Source organism: Mesitornis unicolor, unplaced genomic scaffold, assembly GCF_000695765.1.
Source record: "Mesitornis unicolor isolate BGI_N332 unplaced genomic scaffold, ASM69576v1 scaffold29784, whole genome shotgun sequence".
NCBI classification, from domain to species: Eukaryota; Metazoa; Chordata; class Aves; order Mesitornithiformes; family Mesitornithidae; genus Mesitornis; species Mesitornis unicolor.
The window spans coordinates 7257-26970 of record NW_010181256.1 but is presented as its reverse complement, the minus strand read 5'-3'; the positions used below and the strand labels follow the sequence as shown (position 1 = coordinate 26970).

Below are 19714 nucleotides of genomic sequence, written 5' to 3'. Positions count from 1 at the left end.
TTCCTGCTTCACTGAAGCAAAGAACGCGTTTATTTCCTGGAACATGTAGAGGTTAGTTTCCCAAGCTCCACATGGAGAGGTATTTCACCCCATCCTTATCCCCTCCCCCTCCTTGCTTTATGTCATGAAGACAAGCAGAAGTATTCCTGGAGAAGGAAAAAGGAGTTTGTCTGGACATACTATGCTATTTTTTTTAAATATAATAGTGCAGATAATAATAAAAAAAAAGGGACAAAGCTGTTTCTTTGGTAGTGGTTTGGCTGTAAAATGCTCTTGGAGCCTAGGTGTTCATTTCCTCTTTTCCTTGACTCTCACAATTTGTTCCAATTTAACTGTTTGTACAGCCAAATTCTAGATTGAATTTGCACATAACAGGGCAATGCTGCTGACTGTAGATAGGGTTCAGAGTCACAGATTCTTCTGCTTAGAAGGAAACCTGTCCAGAGGCTAAAGGATTCTGGTGATGCTGATGCTGTTCTGCATTTTGAATTGAACAATACAACAAGAACCACTTGTAGGAACAGCTGACATAGCCAAGCTGATAAAATAATTGTCTTGTTTTAATTTTAACCTGTCATTTTCTTAGGACCAAAGGAAGATAAAGAGTATAGTTTCTATTGTTTTTCTGTTTATTTGCCAAGACAGACTAGCTGAAAACAATCCTTGCTCAAAGAAAGCAATGATATCTTTGGAAAATCTGCTCCTTATCCCCTTTCCCACATCTCTCCTTCAGTAGTGCCACCACAAGCGTTTGCAGGTTAACAAACTAATTATATTTTAAAATAGCCTTAAGAAAGGAGTTATTTTTATATCATGGATAGATTCAGTCTCACTTACTGAAAAGTTTCTTTAACAGTTTAAGCACAACCATTGGGGCAGCACAACACTGGACTGAGCAGACAGGAGAGTAAACTCTGCAAGCCTAAATTGGTGCTAAGAGAAAAAAAAATAATTGAATTGTATCTATGTCACTCTCTCTCTGTTGAACTGATACCAGTTTGGGACAGTCTATACCACCTTCCATTTCAGAAATTACATCTTTGATTGATGGGGTTTTCACTCTAGTTCCCAGAACAAAGGACTCCTTTTCTGTCATTCAGCTGAGAAAAAGTCTTCAGGTGAGAAAAATGTCTTCAGTTTAGAAAGTGAAAACAAAGTAATTTTAGAAACATTTTCATTAAAATTAATTAATTTAACTTAATTAATTAGGAAAAAGTTCTTTACTATGAGGGTGGTAGATCACTGAAACAAGCTGTCCAGAGAGGTGGTAGAGGCCCCATCCCTGGAGATATTCAAGGTCAGGCTTGACGGGGCTCTGAGCAACCTGATCTGGTAACATTGTCCCTGCTCACTGCAGGAGGGTTGGACTGGATGATCTTTAAAGGTCCCTTCCAACCCAACACATTCTATGATTCTAATTTCTAAACTAATGTTTAGATGCTGACCCTATATATAGGATTGGTATTCACAGGTTATTTACCTGAACTAAGCAAATCAAAATATAACTATATCATTTTGCATTTAATTTTCTGACATCCTAAAAACACACATAAGTCATTGTGTCCCCTTCAAAGTTTACACAAAGGTGATAGCAATCCTCCTGCCCTTTAATACTCTTTACTTGTTCATTACAGAATCCTTTCAACTTTGCCTCTAGCAACTCACAAACTCATTTTTTCCATGAGTAAATATTTAAACCAGATCTGTTTTAAAATGTCTACAGAAAGAAAGAAGATAAAAGCAAGTATTTAGATTTATAGCTAACCGGGTAATTATCAACTGCTACTACCACTGAAAGAACTTCATCCATGTCTCAGCTTTAGCATGAGCCTTTAGTCCAGGTAGGGGGCTGAGAGTCTTTGTGCCCTTATGGTAATGTTCTTAAGCAAACAAAAGATTGCCACACACCTTACAGGGCAATTAATTCATTGAAACCAGACATTTAAACTTTTCCTTTTCATCTGTAATATAAGAGTTAGCTGCACTAATATTTGACTTTCTGTTTCACCGTGGAAAGAAAGAAAGAAGGATAAGAAAGGCAGAGAATTAGAACTTAGTTCTCTGATCACCGAGAACTTGCCCTATACACCTAATGGTCTGTCTCTCCTTAAGTTCAAGTAATGCAGTTTTAAACATCTTAACTATCAAAATATATTCATTATTGAAATAAACAACAAGCATTTTCAGCATTAGGTGGAAAAAGCTTGCTTTCACATGCTGTTATTTATACTTCCTTGTAGAATCATGTTTTTTGACTAGTCTTAAAAAATAAGATATTTCCACATATTTGGTATTAAGCAAAAATCAAACAGATTTTAGTTCATTTACTTACTACTGTAGGAATAACTTCCCACGCTGCTCTGAGGAAGGCATGTACACTCTCCTAAACTGAGACACCTTATGTTAGAGACCTGAAGGACCACTACACAAATCCCGAAAAAATACCTTCTGAAAGCCACAGTGACATATGTTAATAATACTTCATGTTAGGATTTTCATTATTTAAGATTTTAATGGTTGGTTAGTATGTAAATAAAAAATATTTTAATGACTTCAAACTTTTTATTATTGCTTCTGTAAAAGCTGGGAATATTTGCCAATTATCGCAACTTGCCAGCAGAAGTCAGAAAAACAAGCAATTGTTAACATTTCTCCTGTTATTTAGTCAAAGGCTTTGTCACAGGCATGAGATTAGGGAACAAAAACGTCTCTAATCTGGATTTAGCATTGCAGCTTGTAACAGAGAAAACGTTCTTCTCCATGGGGTTGTCTATTGCCCACTTAAAATGAATAGTAGCTTCCTAATGGTTCAATGTAGTTCCCAAGCTTAGGCTTAATTACAAAACCCAAATCACTATAAACTAAAAAATTCTGAGTTATTTCCAAAGACTTGGTAACCATTCTTTCTCTATCTTTAAAAAAAAAAAAAAAAAAAAAAAAAAAAAAGAAATCAAAACCCCTGATTTTGGGAACTATGGTAATGTGTGTAAGTCACTGTTTAGTCAAAGCAGAAAGAAAAAAGGGATAATGTCTTCCCTGTCTTCAATTGCACCAGAGAGTAGAATTCATGTTTGAATAGCACGCTTTCTTAGAAGAATGGAACAAAATAAAAAAGAAGAAAAACGGCATAAAATGAATTTATGAGATCTTAGATCAGAACAATACTGTTGCACTTGGATTTCACTAACTTCCTTTTTCAGTAGATTAAAAAGACAATAAAAACTAATACAGGGGATAATACTTAATTTGATCAATTGGTGGGATTGATTAAATGTACATTCAAACTCTGTCTAGAAATCCCTTCTGCACCTCATTGAATTAAGTTATTTCCTCCAGTAAGTCAAGATCAGCATTTCATTCATGACATCAAACCTCATAGTGTTTGCTATGAAGAAAACACTTTCTTTAAAACACTTAAGATATTTTGTTGTCTACATTACAAAAATAGTTGAAAAAATTGAATTTACTTTCTAGGCTTACATGAAACATGGGCAGGAGTTACTGACTTATTCTTTTTATAGAAATCTGATTTACTAGTTTTCAATGTTGCAATCTTTAATAAAAATTAAATCATTCTGAGTCAGAGGTATATAATGAGATTCTCTCAAACCATATGAGAAATGCACAGGAAGCCACTTTTATAAAAACTTTTACTATTAAAGATACTGTCCGAGTCTGGTTTTGTAAGTTTATCCTCCAAAAGGCACTAAAACTACAACGGAAGCAAAACAAGGAAGTCTGGCTCTTTTGAAAAATTGCTATAAGAAATACATGAAATGCTGAAGAATTCTTATTTCATTAAATTTAAAACTATTTAAAGTAGGATTTTAATGCTTTTAATACTTGGTTATATTTTAATTTAGCACAATTAAAAATGAAAGAATGCTTGTAACAAAGTGTGCGTCCTTATTAAAGTAGCATGAAGCATTTCAGGAACTTGACAATTTATTCTTTCTATAAATAACTGTTTAGAATAGGGAAAAAAAAACCTCTCAAAACATGAAACAAACAGGTAAACTCAAGGTTTTCTACAAGATTATGTTGAAACAATTTTATTTTTCATATTTTAAAGTAGACAACAGTAAGTGCAAAAATAAATGCAGTTTCTTTTATTGAATTAAAAACTTGATGGGATGTAGACGATCAGTTCTCTCAGAAGCAGCAGCAAAAAGGCTTCTGTTGTGGAATAAAGGGACTCCTTTTAAAGGGGTTCTATTCCTCTCCTTGGCCAAAAACTAATAAAGAAACTGATTACTCATTTCCTTCTTAATGTATACAGTGCTATAAAGATATTTATCTATATTGTTCTTTCTCACTGTAACCTTAGTACAAAAGTTATTTTTATAGGTATCAACAAATTACCCCTTTTGGGTGTCAAAAAAGAATTCTTACTCATTGAGGCCTACGTGATAGCAGGCAGAGGGTCTAGCAAGACTGCCTTTCTCTTGGCATCGACACAAAACAAAAATTAAAATTAATATGACAACATCAGAAGTGGACTCAAGGCTCTCTAATCATGTGGTATGACAGGAATGTTTATCCCCAAGTGACTGGTCACATGAGGGAACTTTGCAAATAGCGCTGGAACTGCTGAAATATAGTAACAAAATAATTTACTAAAAAGAAAATAGAATTCTTAGTAACTGTGACTGTCCTCCTTTTGCCAAGCTTTCAAGTTAAAGGAGAAAAACACTCTAAAGCAAAAAGAGTTAAACCCACTCCAACAGGAGGAAGAACACTTACAGTGAGGTTCATAGGGAGGAGGAGGATCGCCACAAGGAACACATTCCATGTCTTGAAAGCCTCCAAGCTTAGTCTTCCTATAAAATCTAGAAGATATATGAATGAAAAAAACCAGTTAATCAAAACCAGTTATTTTTCCTCACAAAATTAATCAAGTGTTTTAACAAAATGCTCTAATTGCAAACTTTTGTAAATCTGTGTCCCAAAGCAAACAATCAGAGAAGAGAAGAAAAAAGTAAACAAGAGGACAGTAGACATTAATTAATAGTACAGCAGTAGATCTAAAGTAAACTGAAGAAAAATTCAAAATCTGTTAGTCCAAATGCATAGTCACTATTATCTTATATTCACATAAGAAATAAACAATTCTGGATATTTCAGATAAATCAATATCCTGTTTTCCACACCTCAACATACAAGACAAGTATAAGCTTACATTATGCAAACTTATTTACACGTTTTTGAAAAAATAAAAGTGAACGGATTAATCTACATAACTCTCCTAAAAGTTACAAGTTATTAATTAAAAATATTACTTGGTAATTATCACCACTAATAGTATGTAGTGAACTAGATGTCAATGCTTTTAGTTAAAATCACTGTGTGACAAAATCTGCAGGAAACAAGATTATTCCAATTACTTTGTTGAACAGCAAAACAGTAAAAAAGGCTTTTCAGAACTCAATTTTATAAAAATCCCATAATTCCTCTGTGACTCTTCCTTCTCCTCCAGGAAGATCACCACCGACAACCAAAATCACAACATGCATGAACTATGAATGCAAATTAATGGACTACGAGTCCCAATCCAATTCTCCACTTTGTTTTCATATTCTCACCTAACTGCATACTTTATAAATCCTAGATAGCAAGCATTCCAAGGTATAAAAAAATGGATCTTGCAAACAGAAGTATCAGTCAGTTTGGATAAGCAATAGCAATGGGAGGTCACAAGCAGTAACAAGTGAACGACAAAATAAAACTCTAGAGCAAACTAACCAGCCAGCAACTCATTCCTAAAGAAATGAATGAGAAATATTTTTAAAAAGGCTGTCGTACCCAAGGAAACATTTTATTCCAAAGACCATTCAAGAACTTTACTATTGAGTTTATGTGTAAAGAGCTTACTGAATACAGGCAGAAGCCTACATTCCTAAACCAGGGAACAAAAGTAGCACCAAACGAAAAAACAGAACTTGAAGTATTATACTTCAAATTTTTATGAGAGTATGACATCCTCTAAAGAATTATCTACAACAGCTCCCTAATCAAGCAGGTCTTTCTAACAATCAGTCATTAGTACTAAGCTGGAATCCATAGCTGTCCTTTGTTCAAGATGAGTATGTGAATTAAATATTTTCTGTAGTGGTAGTGGCACATTAAATAAAAGGTATTAGCTGTACTGATGTTAAATTATTAACACTGCAAATGCCATTGAAGTATGAAGACTATCAGCTAAAGCAAACAGCTTCCCAACTGCTTACAAAACTCATGCTTTAACAACATGAACAGAAATAGATTCATAGGCAGTAAGACTGAAGGGGCCACTGTGATCATTTACTCTGTTTTTAGCTGACATGCTTGCTGTAGTGTTTTGAAGCTGAATGATAGGGAGTGTCATGTTGGAAACCCCTGCAAAGCAGAAATAAATGTGATTGCTGAGACTTAAAACATTAGCTACTCTCTTTGGTTTGGCTAGCTATAGCCTCCATTTGCATAGGCAGCATCTAAACTGATGGAGAGGTATGAGCGGTGGCATGTTCTACGGTTCTGCTTCCCAAAATGCTCAGATCAGGTGACCTGAGACTCCCCTACCCATGACTCCCTCCCCCCTCATGTTTCTAACTCTGCTGCCAGTAAAAGCAGATTGTGGTAACAGGTCTCATCTTAACAAGCACTCAATACACGTATCTGGAATATATTCCAGACCAGAATAGTGAGACCATCCCCAGGTTCTCCAGATTAGATTTACCCTGAATTCATCTTTTTTTTCTGGCTTCTTTTTTGTTCCTTTCTCATCTTCCAAAATTTAGTTTATACTGTTTACACTTTAAAAAGAAAATTTTCTCCCTGTTGACAGACAAATAAGCCCTACAATATACACATTTATTTACAATAATAACATAAATCAATCCACCATGCAGCTGCAGGTAGTATCAGAAGTGTTTGAAAGTAACATCTAACACCTAGGGCTGCACCTTCTCATGCTGTGACTTAAACTAACATTAGTTACCAAAGCTTTACTAAGTGTTTTTAAATGAAAAGATCTCACTTCTGGCTCAAGAGCAGTAACTGTAGGAACTTCAAGAGTGTTCAAGTATTTGATTAAGAGAGTATATAAAAATAAAATAAAATAGCTAAGATAGATGAACTTGTGTTATATATCCTGAAATTACAAAGGCTGTTACAACTGCAAATCAGTCCTCATAACGTACTCCTACCAACTAAACTACCAATTCATAGTTTAAAAAAGAACGCAAAATGCCTTTTAACAAATTCATGGCAGGTATTTATAATAGTGGAGCTTGGCCACAATATAAATAATAGCCTTTTAGAGATTGTAATACTACAAACAGAGAAGATTAGCAATAGAGATCTGGGAAGACTGGACAACAAACTAAGCACAGGTCTTGATTTATATAACGAGATGTTCACTGAGTCTCCACGTTGTTATAATTTGTTCCAAAACAGTTCTTTCAGATCCTCAGCCAGGCTCATGCTTTACGAATTCACCAACATGGTGAAGGAAATTCAGAAGCATAAACCACAGCCACTACTTTTGACCTAAAAATATATGTGTATGAGAATTATTAGGCATTCACCTCAAGAGAGGTAAAAAGCAGGAAAATGTGATCAGTCTTCAAGAAATTTGGAAACATACACAGTAACTGTTTAATTCTTTGTAACAACGAAGTAAGTTACCAGTAACACTCAGTATTTTGAAGTGTTTTGCTTAGGTGCTCTATAGACAACAGTCACATAGATCAGATAGGTAATTATCAAACCATTCCTATAGATGAGATAATTAAGACTGCAATTCTGAAATTATGTGCTCAGATCATAAAGCAAATTATTGGTAAGGCAAAGATTCCAACCTAGGACCTTCAAATATACATATAGTGTACAAACATTTATCTGGAAAAGATGAACAAGCAAATGTTAATGCAAAGTAGTTTTGGCTTTGTTCAAGTCTCAGTTTCAGAAATGGACTTACCCTGGTAAACAGTCTCCACACAGCGCATTGCTGGTGGCAGAACAGTTGGCCTTCTGAAATCGGTTAACTAACGCACAGTCCAGGCAAGGCTTGCACTTCTGGAAGCCCTGGTCTTCCTTGAATCTGTTTGGCCTGCATGGCATGCACTGTGCATCCTCCCCATACCCAAAGCCGCATTCCTGTAGGGATTAACAAGCAATAGTGAGCTATTCAATCACTGAAAGCGTGAACAAGAAGAGAATGATGGGATAAAATGAAGACCTAGTGTAATTATTACTGAGAGACTCTATTTCTAGAGACAAAAGCCATCCTTTCAACAAGTTCAAATGTGTCTTCCACTGCTAATAATCTCCCTTACTTCTATAAGTAATACTTAGTCATCCACTTTATTCATGAAACCACTGCGTATTTGAATGATAAAGGGCTTCGAGGACTCCCACAGTTTCATTATTACTAGCTTATGGTAGAATTATTGAGCTGTCTGTTTTTTAATTAGGTCAGTCATGTGAAAGTGCAGAAACTGGGACAAGTGAAGTATAAAGGCACTTACTCAGATTCAAGAACAGCAAAGAAGCACTTTGATATTAAGGTTCATAGCTAAGGTGAACAAAGTTAATTGCCAAAGAGAGTGCGCTGATCTTCAAAGGCTTAGCATTTCTGTTACCAAATAAAACAGGGCCAGTTAATGACCATCAGCAAGGCATGAAACGTTGCTTAGCCACTAAGAATTTCAGAAACACAATCCGCTCCAGTTCTAACAGTTCATAAACTGTTGGAAGAGTTTAATAGCTCTGCAGATCACAAGGAGGCATAATATTTTACTATACAAGGAATATCATTATGGGTGGTTATTTATCCCAAATTTAGCTGTTTAAAGAAATTATTTCCATTCATTTGAAAAAAGATACCTAATAAAACTGACAGGCTGTGAAGAGAAATGCTTCACCCAACAATATGTGATAGTTTGAGGATTGAATTGTACAAACTGATTATGAAGAACTATCAATCTATTTCATTTTTATGTCACTATTTCTTAGAGTTACCACGTTACTAAGAGTTGCTATTCTCTTATCAACACAATATCCTATTAGTTTTTTGCAGTAATTTGGAGTTAGATTTGATGCATCACTGACACACCACAAAACAGCAAAAGGAATACAACAAATTGCTGGAAAGGACTTACTGGGAAGGGAATAGGTGGGAAAGATACAATGTGGAGAAATCCTTCTCTGGTATGTGGTCTCAGTGAAAGAGCAGAACAGCTTCCAAGGGGGAAAAACTGCAGGAAATCTTCAACTAGGATAACTTAAAAGAAGTTTTCCATCAGTTTCCTCCACAATAAGTGCATGTTCTATGTACATAAAGAACTTTTTCCAAAGTCACCCACCTAAGCAAATCTGCTGCAGTAAAAGCTTTGAACCTTAGAAAGGCACTTGGGATCCTCCAAGGTTTTGCATGGAGAAAGCATCTATGGAACAAGCTCTGTGATGGAGTTGACCTAAATGTATTTTATAGTGCCTCTAGTGTACAATGATAAAGTAACAATAAACAATTTCAGATACATTTTACTTGACACTTCAAGAATTTCCATTTTCATTAATTTCATTGTTAAGAATATCTTTACTGTCCTCAGAAGAACAAGCACTCAAGTACACACAAAATGAATAACTCTTAAGAAAACAACTATAAATGGACACTAAAAATAGTCTTCTTTCTCTGACTCTAGAACCAGGAATTAAAAAAAAATAAGTTTTAATTTTTTAAATTTATTTTTATTTCTTATTTTTAGATGAAATATAATTTCTTACTATTGACTGTTATTCAGATTAAGGAGCAGACAGACAGATCATTGCAGTTAGTAACAGAAAAAGCATACTACATTTCACGCACCATACAGCATGCTACTCCTGTGAGAGACACTAGTAAAGCTGGTGGACAAAAGAAGATAAAAATTTTTTGTATTTTTTTTTTTTTTACATTTACCTCAGGCATATAATATTTTCTACGATTTTATTTCAAACCTACCAGCTTCTGCTAGGAATCAATGCCAAAACAATGGAAGTTCTAGCAGTTCGTTTTTATGTCACCTAAAAATATCATAATGTGTCTAGTTTTATACTCAATTTCATCTACGCAATTGTAGGACTGTATACAAAGCTATATGATCATCACCAGGGACTGGAACCAGACTAACATCTCTTAGGAGATTTTGCTTTTCCTAAGTCTAAATAAACTTTTTAATTGAATCTCATTATTCTTTAACACATTCTTTCTAAGTACCTACTTACTCTTTACTCTTTCTGTTTAGAGCATCCATATAGTAGCGTTACAGGATATATTATATAGCTCAAACCATGTATTTTCATATCTTTTGATAAATCATTTGGAATCAGTCCCTCCCAAGTCCTAGTCAGCTTTCAAATATAAAACTTAAATTAACTTAATTAAAAGTTTTCCTTTCCAGACTACCTCTGTAGTTTCTGATTAAAACAAGAAAACACCAGGAAACAAAGCTAGAATTAAATGCCTTCAACTCACTAGCCCAAACTAGCAGAGCTTGAGTAAGTTGTTTCTAGCTCTGCAAGTGATCTGCTTTGCTATAGTTGGACGTATAGACACGTCTTAGTGGTTCTTTGTAATGTGGAATGGTTTATTTTAAAGCTATAAAAGTGGTGGATGCAATATAAAGAAATCTTCTGCCCAAGGAATTTTTAGTCTCCAGTCTTCCAAAGATGACTTCTAAGTCCTTGCCCGGAATTCTGCAGATATAATCCATAACAACTACAACTTTATGTATGTACTTTTTATGTTCACATAATATTTGAGGTAGTTAACTGCCTGGCAGGTGCAAATAAATATTTAAGCTTGTAAACGAGGCAGAACTTCAAACAGATCTGTACTCATAATTAACCACATTCCCAACACTGAAGAACATGATTTAGACGATGGATTCAAACCCTTTGAAATCTTGGACTTTAAAATTTAGCAGTCCAGCAAAGACACAAACAATCGACTGCTCATCTTTTATCAGTGCATATGCAAAATTGATGTGCACCAGTTTTCTCAGTGCTCTATTTACAAAACTGACAAGTTATGTGGTGGATGAGATCTGAATAGTTTCCAACTCCTCTCACCCTTTCTATCCTCCCACTCATATTTTTAAAAGAAAGCTCATCTCCTGTGGCAGTTTACCTCAGGACTGCAGAAAAGAGAAATAAAACTTGTAACATCGGTTAACTAGATTAAAATAAAAAAATTGTGACAGAAAAAAAAGAGGTAATTATATACTCTATTTATTTCTCCTGTTGTGAAGTGTATTGTGAAGAGCATGACTGCCTTTCCTTTTCCCCTTTTCAATGCTACCATCAATGGTATCAGGCAACATTAATGAAAAAAATTCTCACTTGAATGATACACAGTACAAGCCGTGAAAACCCAAACACTAATTTAGAAACCTGTATTAAAATTAATTTTAAAAAAATCCTCAAAATTCAAATGCACTTCTAATTTCTGGATATTTATACAGCTTTCACTATCACAGCATTGTGACATCTGATTACAATTAATGCATGTATCCCCAGAACAACTTTGTTCAGAATTGGGTTTCACTAAGGCATCAAGCGAGATGACTGGTCAAGGCCATCTAGGAATCTGAAACTAAGTTGTGAGTTTAGTTAAAAGTATACAATAATTCAGACACCTCAAAGTATTACCTTGGCAGCATTAACATTTTCTTTCAGTATATACTACCCAAACACTGATTCAGACAGAACAACCAAAATTACAGCAGACTATAAAGGATAATGGAGTTAAGTGGTACGGTTTTTCCCTAAAAGTTGAATGCAACACAAAATAAATGAACAGTAAATTAGATTTTAAAAATTCTTTCAATTAAAATAACCTCAAATTTCATTTAAAAAATGCTTTCAGACATTATTAAGATAGTAATCTGCAAGTAGCTTCTAGAATTTGTTTCTAGTTCCACTGATTATCCACAACTTACCTAAGTCCCTAGACAGTACTGCACAGAGAAGTTCTACTTAGGCCATGATTATTACAAGAATATTTGGGTATTCTCAAGCAAAAGCCTTCCAGTCATTGAGACACTTTTAATTGATGTCAGGTCATATAGCAGGTTGTAGCTGGGAAATTAAGTTTTTAGTAATACCTTTGAGTATACGGCCTTGTTAAATAGCACACAGTTTTAGCTTCCAAAAGTATGTTAGGCTGTGGATCAGCCTCATCTAATCCAATAAACAGCCGTATCTATCACCAGAAGTCTCTGTGCAGGACAGGTTGCAAGTCTCCAGCAAAATCTGACATGTTTGCAGCACATGACAATTGCACAAGGGCGATCCCCTCGCTTGGCTAGATTGTATCTCACTTTCTTACCACTTCACACAGTAGCCTGTCTTGGATTTTATGTTCTAGAAACTGTTGCTGTGAGTCTTATGTTAAATATATATATAAATATTAAATATATTAAATATATATATATAAATCATATATATCTATGATACTTTGCCTTACCTTAGCAATTATCAAGCTGCCTCTATCCCACAGACTCACTGTACAGCAGCACTCCTTTTGTGACAGTATTCATCATCACATATTGGGTGGCAATGCTGGCTTAAGGCACTTTGCCTTTCATCTCTCCTTTTTCTTCCTTGTCATGCATTGTCCTCAACTGTACTGATAAAACCAATTATGAGGCCAAGCTGTAAATCTGTCTAAAGGACTGATCCCGGTTAAAAGTGATCAGTTCAGTGATCTGTTCCACCATACACCCTAAAAATTTACTGTGTCAGCATAATCGTCCAGACAGGACACTGTGGAAATAACTTATCATTGCTAAAGCTGTCATTTCAATGTTTCTGAACTACAACCTCAGATGTGATCTGTTGACAAAACAATTTGGAATTACAGTTACAGTTCTGAGTTGCAATATAAGCTTGATGAGGCTGACATATGGATTGCTTTTCCATATATAAATAAATTTAAAAAACCCCAAACATGGAAGCTAGAGAGAATTATAGAATTTTTTTTTTTTAAGGCAAATTATGGTGAAACAACTGGAAGGACTCTCATGTCCATACCAGAATGATTTCAGAAAAAGGTTGATATCCAAACTATCCCAGTTTATTATTTCTGCATTGCGATTTATATAAATTTGAATCATATACAAGGTTTGATTTATACAGAAACACAAAAGCAAAACAAACACATACAGCAAAAGCTAAAGAGAACAGTCCAGATTCACAACTAGTTACATGAAATAAGGCTGGGGTTTTTTGGTGTTTTTTTTAATCTCCTGCTATAAAAGATGTCTGAATTTGCTTATCTCTGCAGACAGGAAGATCAATCCAACAGACTGAGCACTAGTTTGCAACTAAAATTAAACACTCCTCATAGAATCACAGAACAGCCCAGGGCGGAAGGAACCTTGGAAAAACATCTGGTCCAACCTTTCATGGGACAGGGAGCCGAGATAAGATGATCTAGCACCCTGTCCAATCGCATCCTAAAAACCTCCAGGGACAGGGGCTCTACCACATTCCTGGAGAGGTTGTTCCAGTGAATGATTGTTCTCGCTGTACAAAAAAAAAAAAAATCTTTCATAAGAAAAGAGATAAAACCTCTCTCCTGGTAGAACTTGTAACCATTGCCTCTTGTCTTGCCCATGTGGTCCCTTGTGAAGAGAGGGCCTCCATCCTCTTGTTCCACTCTGTGGCCTCTGCCTACTCTGTTCCACCAAAAGCTTCCTGCTTTACTATAGGTTAATTGACTTCTGTGCTAGTATCTCATGTATAAACTAAGAAAAGGCAACAAAATTTCCCCAAGATAGATAGGTATTATGAAATGCTCACATAGCATAGCAACAGAAGTCATAAATGACTCAATTTATTAGTTGTAAAAATAAGTTTACATACACACACGTATGTATACACACACACACACATATATATATACACACACCCACTCTGTACAGGTGGTGTTTTGCCTTGCACAGTTATCCACACTGTTAATGCAAGTCTGTGGTATATCTGAGTGGAACATGGGAACAGACTGGACCATCACACTGGACTTGATTTGATTAGGCTTTAACCATACCTTAAGTCACCTGTGCAGCCTATGTTAAGATTCTTAAGTCTGATCTTTAGGTGTCACTGCGTCTCCCCTTAATTGTAGGGACAACTAATAACTGTTGACCTAACTGGGTTTTAACCACAATAAAAATACCATTGCATTTTTATTTATTTTTTTAAAGCCAAACAACAGATATCACCATTAGGTAACAATGTATTAGTTTGTGTTTCCATAACATCATGTACCCAGTTTAACAAAGGCAAAAGGAAGAAAGTACATGTACGAGCGTACTTACGTTCAAAACTGATGCTGATCAATTCAGTGGCAATTTATTTAAGTCATAGTACCCATTTGTACCAGGGTACTGATCTTAATTTTTATCTCAAGAACTCCAGTTTTCCTTTCATAGTGTTTAGTCTACAAACTCTACTTGGCTTTTGAAAGGAACACAGTTCCTATTTTTGTATAGTCAGCAGTAACAAAAAAAGAAATTTACAGAGTTAGATTGTAACTAAGATGAAGTAGTTTCTCATAGGAGTGAAGTGAGGGCTCTACAGTCCCTCCACAGTCTGGATTTGTCTGCTTCAGCTTACTCAGCAGTAGAAATTCTACCTGAACCGAGGTTCGAGGGAAGGAAATAGGGACATACGTTTACATCAACTGTTCACACAGTCCACTGCTGCACGACCCAATAATAGCTGGCCTTTTATAGTCAAAAATACAGGTTGAAGTTTTTTGTTACTAACATAACAAAAAAGAGAAGAATCGAACCAAAAAAAAAATCCACCTATAACATTGTATTTTACTATATACTCAAAAATAGTCATGCTCCCATGCTATATATAGCAATATATCTATTTTTTTCATGAGCACTAAATATTGGATAGGAAAATGCATATGTTATTTGTTATTAAGAAACTATTATTAGACTACAGCATAATTACATCATTGCTTTCTTACATGTGAAAAGACGCAAGCAAACAAAACTTTCTCTTGTAAATCATTAAACCCCTTTTCCCTTTGACTTAACATTGTTGCTTCAAGCTGTAGTTCGGCAAGACTACTCACAAGTGTATTTCAATAACAGCCATAGCATCATATCCTTCGCTGATTCACAGAAAATGGTACCTCTATTTGTAAAGGAAATTATGCTTCCACTCACATTTAGGTTTGCGCAAAACCTGCTTAGTTATTTCAGTTCCAGTGTAGTAACAAAAACAGTATTTGAAAGCCTATTCATGTATGGGAGAAGAAATCACTTACACATTGAAATTAATCAAGCATTCATATTTTCAGAAAAAGTAGTCCTAAGAATCAGGACTATCAGATTGTAAACAAAAACAAAGTAAAAACATAACTTGAACAGTGTCCTATTGCAAACGATAACCTCCCTATTTCAGTTTAGCATTTCTTTATGAAATTGAGAGAAAAGTGTAGTTACTGAGGGCACTCATTTTTACACTTTTTTTTTTTTTAATTTGCCAACTAGGTAAGTACGCTACATCAATGCATATAATACTGCTTTAGTAGGACTGCTGTTAGAGTGTACCATATTTACAAGTGTCTTTATAAATTAAAATACCTGTCAGTCCTCAAATTTAATGCCAATATGAAAAAAACAGAAATATCCAAAGTCTTCAGGTCTCTTCTTCAACAGCATTGTATGACTAAACGTTAACTAACACTGCCTAACATAGAAAGGAATCCTCACTGAAGTGTGACACTATTTCTGTTAATGCAATGAACACTAGCTACAGAGGGTGGAGATATAGGGAAAATGTGTCACTCAATTTCAGTAAATCTCTTTAAACTGCCCACAAACCACAATACTTAACTTATGCTTTTTTCGTAGCTGAATATAGTAAGAAATACAAAGCCACAAGCTGAATGTTTTTTTCTTTTTGCTGTTGTTTAAACACATATGCACACCAGACTTAGTAATGTTTCGTGTTTAAAAATTTTCAAAAATAACATTTCAAATTCCCCCTTGGATCTACAGAACATACTTGCCTAGAAAAGCAATCCTGAAAATTAAAGTTCACTCCTCCTAAATAATACCCTAAATTCATCCTTTTTACACTATCAGTAAAAGCACAAAACAGAGTTTACTCCTCTATATGCAAAGGCATGGGGCAAGGTATCCTTGGGCCCCACCTATCACGCATAGGCCAGACTGCACAGTTATGTCTGGGCCACAGTTTTAGATGCTAGCAATGGGCAGACATAGGTATAGTAGCTGGACACTGAAGAAAGTCTTGTGCTTACGCAAGAAACTTCACAAGTCTGCTCATCTTTCATGGTACCAGCTTGCACAGTCTTTTTTGCCTGACCACTTTCACACCACTAGCATGACACACCTGCTCTCCCAAAACACCCAGTCTCATTCCATGACTCAAAACTCATTCCATTTCTTTCTCTATGGTGATTGAGTTAATGAATCCCACTATATCCCCCCCTTCCTCCTGTTTCAGCTGTATCTTCCTTTACTGTTCTCTATCCTTGTTTATACATAGCACCTACTTTGTGCTGAAAGCAACCAAGATCTCCCTCATGACTTGCATTCAGACTTAGAATTTTGTTGGAAATTTTGCCAAGTAAACTTTCTAGTCCTACTGAACCCCAGCCCATAAACTCAGCCACCATTCATCTCCACTGATTCATGTCTGCACTCCTTAAAAACCTGCTAATTCAAAAACTTTTATGGAAATTTTCTTTTGGAAGAGACGCAGTTAGTCTAAAAAAAAAACCAAACAATTACTTAAGACTCAATAACAATCTTTCCTTCTTCATGATATTAACAGACTTCTGATGTGCTTTTTAGATATTACCATGTAATTTTCTGGCCTCAGCCTTGTCATTTACTTCACACAGTATAAAGATATGGATTAGGTTTACAGCATTTTTAAAGAGTTGTAAAACAAAGAAATTGAGCCTCACTTGAATCCAGCTTCCCAACACAAAGTGCTCCCACCACCGAGTTAGCAAAACCAGAACAATCGCCTATCTCCCAGCAGTTCTAAAGAAATATCTCAGTTCTCATTTGAATCCTATTCTGTATTTACATGATTATGCCTTTATTTTTATTACAAACCATTCTGTTAAGACAAGTTGTTGTCCAGAAGATATCTAAACATTGTCTGTTGTGGAAATTTCACCTAAAATCCAGAACTGATTCTGAAAGTTGGCATTGTAAAAAAAATCAATCCCTCCCCATTTCAGTGATTTGTACCAATCACTAGTTTGAAATTCATTTTTTTGTACTCTCCTTTGCACAGATAGGTTATTCAGTCTTAATTCCCTGCAGTTTTTTTTCCCCTGCCTTGTAGCATTAAGTTACCTTAAAAAAAATAAATATTCGAGAGCTCATACCCAGATCCTCTAATGGTACTGCCTACTTCATTAACTGCATCATTTTCTGAACTGAACATTTTATGCAAGGAGAACCAGAAAACATGGTACTTGAAAAACAGCGTAAGGTTCAAATGCCAAAAATCAAATATTTTCATGTACTTACAGATATCTATTATTTTAACCACATACATAAATGCACTTGCTGGAAACAAAGTACACTGAAGAAAGCATGAGTTGCTCACCTTTGAGAGTTCCATTCCAGGCCCACACTGTTTGCAGAGGATACAGTTTCCAGTGTGGTCCCGAAATTCTTGCTCTCTGCAATCTCCAGTTTCACAAATTACCCTACTTAGCTAAAAATTAGAAAAAAAAAAATTTAAAAAATTAACTCACTGAAATACAATTAATCTGTGTTTAACACGTAATTTATATAAAATCTGAGAAATAAATTCATATTTCTATCTTAAAAATTACTTACTGCATTACCAAGAACTTTAAATGTGGCAGTGAAAATCATTAATCACCTAACTCCAAGTATAGATAAGTGCCCTGAGTTTTAAAGGTTCTCCGTAATCAGTGACTTGCAATAATTTTGCAATTTTTAGACGATCTGATTGATACTTGGCACTTGTGGAGTGTCAAAACACTTAATTGCTTGAACATGAGTATAAGTTCCTCACTTTACTTGACATTATGAGAAATGCACATAGCCTAGCCATTTACTAAAGCTACAATTTTCATAACAGTAAGCTATGCCATATTACACGATACTGTCACGTTACATTTATTTTTTTTATTTTTATAATGATGCTATTACGATTGAATAAACTAAAATCTATTTCTTTAATAAGTATTTAGAGATTTTAAAAGGTCACTCAAACCTTCTGGAAACTTAAAAACCACCCAAAACCTGTATCAATACTATTTATTCTAAATTTCACTATCACTTTATATTTAATGGGCCCAGTGAAAGATAATCCAAATTCTGCCTTCAAAGGCATTTACGCACATATCTGACTGAACCAGAAACTGAGGTTAAGAGAAATACCATAAACAGTAATATCAGCCATGCAAAGTCTCAGTATAAGCACTGGAATCCTACCTAGGAACATTACCAAATCCTATGAGCCTCCTCAGTATGACTTTAAATTAAATGCCTGCATACAGGCTTCCACCACAGAAAGTGCTCTCCACAACTGCTACTAAAGTCTTACTTTGTGTATTAGTCTTTGCAGAAAGACCAAAGCCTCTCTGACAGCTATGAAGTATTAATTACCCTTAGTACTACAGCTTATCTCTGCAAGCCAGAGTTGAAGTACATGTAGTAGGCAATGTAATTGCGTGCTACGCTGTGTTCTATGCATAAACTGAATACTCTAAACTTCTAAACTCTATATATAAGGATACTGTACTAAGAGATGACCACTGCAAATAGCCTAGAATTCCTGCCATCTCCCTGAAGTGAAGCAGCATCACCTTCACAGCACTACATTCACCTGTATTTTCTGTCCTAGTCCAGTTCTTCCCTGAAGAGGCTCACAAGGTAAAATTTTTTAATTGCATGTGAGGAGTAGCAAGAAATTATACAAATCAGTTGAGGAAGCTCATTTTTAAATTGATAAAATGAGTATGTATTTGTCTGCATGTTTAAGACTTCTAGTGTTAGCAGTAATTGGTAAAACAAAAGACACCACTCCTGTCTCCAAAATAAGTTGTTCAACATTCATCCTGAGAAAAAAAAAATATTAATTTTTAACTTACCAAATATGCTAGTAAAATTATAAGCAACTTCAGTTTATCTTCTCCCTGTAATCCTTTAGCATCCATTTCTTACAATTAAACCTTTCTACCTAGAAAAAAAATAAAGAAAAAAAAGAGAAAAAACATTATATTTCACAATGTTATTTAAATTGCAGGAGTCATACATCTGTAGAACTTCATATTATTCAGCATGTCAAAATATATATCTGTTAATGCCATTAAAATATTTCAGATGGATTCTTGGAAGCTAAACAACAATGAGATGCTTTTAAAATCATGTTTTTTTAGAAGACAAGGCAATAGATACAAAGTATCTATAGTCTTAATTTTCAGAAGAGGAGACAGCTATCAGTCTAGATTAGAGAACATCAGCATTTCTAAATCTAACATCCCTAACATGTATTTCTTGCTTGTTAGATGCCCAAGTACACAATCAGACAAAAATAAATTTCTTCAAATATGCCACATATCAGCTAAGACACAGCTGATCACAAGAATGTTCCTTCTGTGGTGCAATGTGGAGTGGAACGGATTTGCCTAGGGGCTAAGTAACCTCTC

General features: G+C 35.0%; 1 protein-coding gene across 1 annotated transcript; it reads right to left on the bottom strand.

Annotated features, from left to right (window-relative positions):
- Positions 1-4743: 4743 nt before the first annotated feature.
- On the bottom strand, positions 4744-19241 carry LOC104539775 (tumor necrosis factor receptor superfamily member 19-like; the record flags this gene model as incomplete). The annotated part of the gene is made up of 4 exons (XM_010183381.1): positions 19157-19241; positions 17638-17748; positions 7958-8136; positions 4744-4829 (listed from the first exon to the last, which is right to left on the bottom strand). Coding segments are annotated over exons 1-4 (442 nt in total), but the record flags the coding sequence as incomplete, so codon positions are not given.
- Between the last annotated feature and the right edge of the window lie 473 nt (positions 19242-19714).